This window comes from Scardinius erythrophthalmus, assembly GCF_964197995.2.
Source record: "Scardinius erythrophthalmus genome assembly, chromosome: 12".
Taxonomy (NCBI): Eukaryota; Metazoa; Chordata; class Actinopteri; order Cypriniformes; family Leuciscidae; genus Scardinius; species Scardinius erythrophthalmus.
Genome location: NC_138232.1, coordinates 1,784,356 through 1,786,855, shown reverse-complemented (window position 1 = coordinate 1,786,855; position 2,500 = coordinate 1,784,356). Strand labels below are relative to the sequence as shown.

The window sequence follows — 2,500 nt, the reverse complement described above, 5'->3', positions numbered from 1 at the left end:
ATGCTTAATAATATAATAGTGCTTTACATTGGTTAATGCATAATATTATAATAGTGCTTTACATTGGTTAATGCATAATATAATAGTGCTTTACATTGGTTAATGCACAATAATATAATAGTGCTTTACATTGGTTAATGCATAATAATATAATAGTGCTTTACATTGGTTAATGCATAATAATATAATAGTGCTTTACATTGGTTAATGCATAATAATATAATAGTGCTTTACATTGGTTAATGCATAATAATATAATAGTGCTCTACATTGGTTAATGCTTAATAATATAATAGTGCTTTACATTGGTTAATGCATAATAATATAATAGTGCTTTACATTGGTTAATGCATAATAATATAATAGTGCTCTACATTGGTTAATGCTTAATAATATAATAGTGCTTTACATTGGTTAATGCATAATAATATAATAGTGCTTTACATTGGTTAATGCATAATAATATAATAGTGCTCTACATTGGTTAATGCTTAATAATATAATAGTGCTTTACATTGGTTAATGCATAATAATATAATAGTGCTTTACATTGGTTAATGCATAATAATATAATAGTGCTTTACATTGGTTAATGCTTAATAATATAATAGTGCTTTACATTGGTTAATGTATAATAATATAATAGTGCTCTACATTGGTTAATGCTTAATAATATAATAGTGCTTTACATTGGTTAATGCATAATAATATAATAGTGCTTTACATTGGTTAATGCATAATAATATAATAGTGCTCTACATTGGTTAATGCTTAATAATATAATAGTGCTTTACATTGGTTAATGCATAATAATATAATAGTGCTTTACATTGGTTAATGCATAATAATATAATAGTGCTTTACATTGGTTAATGCTTAATAATATAATAGTGCTTTACATTGGTTAATGCATAATATTATAATAGTGCTTTACATTGGTTAATGCATAATATAATAGTGCTTTACATTGGTTAATGCACAATAATATAATAGTGCTTTACATTGGTTAATGCATAATAATATAATAGTGCTTTACATTGGTTAATGCATAATAATATAATAGTGCTTTACATTGGTTAATGCACAATAATATAATAGTGCTCTACATTGGTTAATGCAAACATGTACAACGTTTGTCATCAGTGTGAACTCACGCTGTGTGATCGAGCCGTTCTCGGTGTGTGTGGCTCCTCGGCCTCGAGTGTTTCTGGTGTTGTGTGTTGACATGACGCTTTAATCGATCGAGTCCTGATGAAATGTCTAGGAGAGACCCAAGTTTTATATTTAGATGCATGAGAAACATGATGATGGTTGCAGATGGAGATGAACAAGCTCTTGATGATTCGTTCTAATGCCTCATCTGACCTTTTGAACCCTGCTGAAACATGTTGACCTGAGGTTACCTGTGCTATAGTATATTCACTAAAGCTAGTTTACTCCTCTGAATGTAAACAGGGCTAATCTTTGACCGTTCGCTGATTATGAACTAGGGTTTCATGACCAAAAGAAACCCTCATTGTACTTTACATTTAGCAAACGCACGTGCAGGTCACATATGACCTCAGTGTCATGAACACACAGATTTACAGAGATATAATGAATGTTATTACACACATTTATGGTTATGGCTGATAAATGATGTTGGAGATGATGCTAACAGAGACGGACACAGATGTAACTTGTTGAAAAACTCACTTTATGAAGAAATTAATTTCATACCTATGAATCTCTTACTTTATGAATTTATGAATACTTTGATTGCTAGATTTGATTTGCTTTTTAATTGTAAAGACACAATAACTTCATAAGCATTCCTAAGAAGGGATTTATGAATGAATTTCAGGTAGGCTAAACATGTCTAGATCATATTTCACCCCCCCAAAAAAAACAAAAAAAAAAAAACAATTGCATAAAGAACATGCATTAATATATATATATTTATATATAATGTATGTGTGTGTATATTAGTTATTCTTATTACTGTAATAGTGTTTTTGCAGTAAATAACTTTAATACAATTACTACAAATAAAAGCAATGTTAAAATTATATATATATATATAACATTTATTTTATTTATATTTTTTAATATAAGTATTACAAATAAAAAAAAATGCTAATAGCAGCACCATGATGAATAAATAATACACATTAAAATATAGCATTGTTTTTGTATAAGAATTTGTGAATATAATATGAAAATACAAAGAAAAATCCAAATGGTCCTAAAATACGCTTTCTGTGAACAAAAAAAGTTTTCCTTTATTCCACTTATATTTAATAAGTGAAATATGACCCGGAGATGTTCCCGACAGATTTCATGAGATTCACCCTTATACTACAATAATAATTTATTATAAATAATAAAATAGCCAGTACCTGATTTTAATCACTGAAAATGAATCTTAATGATCAGAACGAAGACTGAAGCGTTAATGAACATGGACGGACTCACCTTGGCGGATCTCCAGTGGTTTTGTCCCGTTCGCTGCGACTGTACG

General features: G+C 28.6%; 1 protein-coding gene across 1 annotated transcript in view; it reads right to left on the bottom strand.

Moving 5' to 3' along the window:
- The window catches only part of soat2 (sterol O-acyltransferase 2), a gene marked incomplete at its 5' end in the record, with an annotated part of 38,145 nt that overhangs the window by 32,905 nt on the left and 2,740 nt on the right, over positions 1 to 2,500 (bottom strand). The window contains one exon of the mRNA XM_081379690.1: positions 2,455 to 2,500. This exon is cut by the window's right edge and continues 39 nt beyond it. Coding sequence (XP_081235816.1) covers positions 2,455 to 2,500 — 46 coding nt within the window. The remainder of the gene's footprint in view (positions 1 to 2,454) is intronic.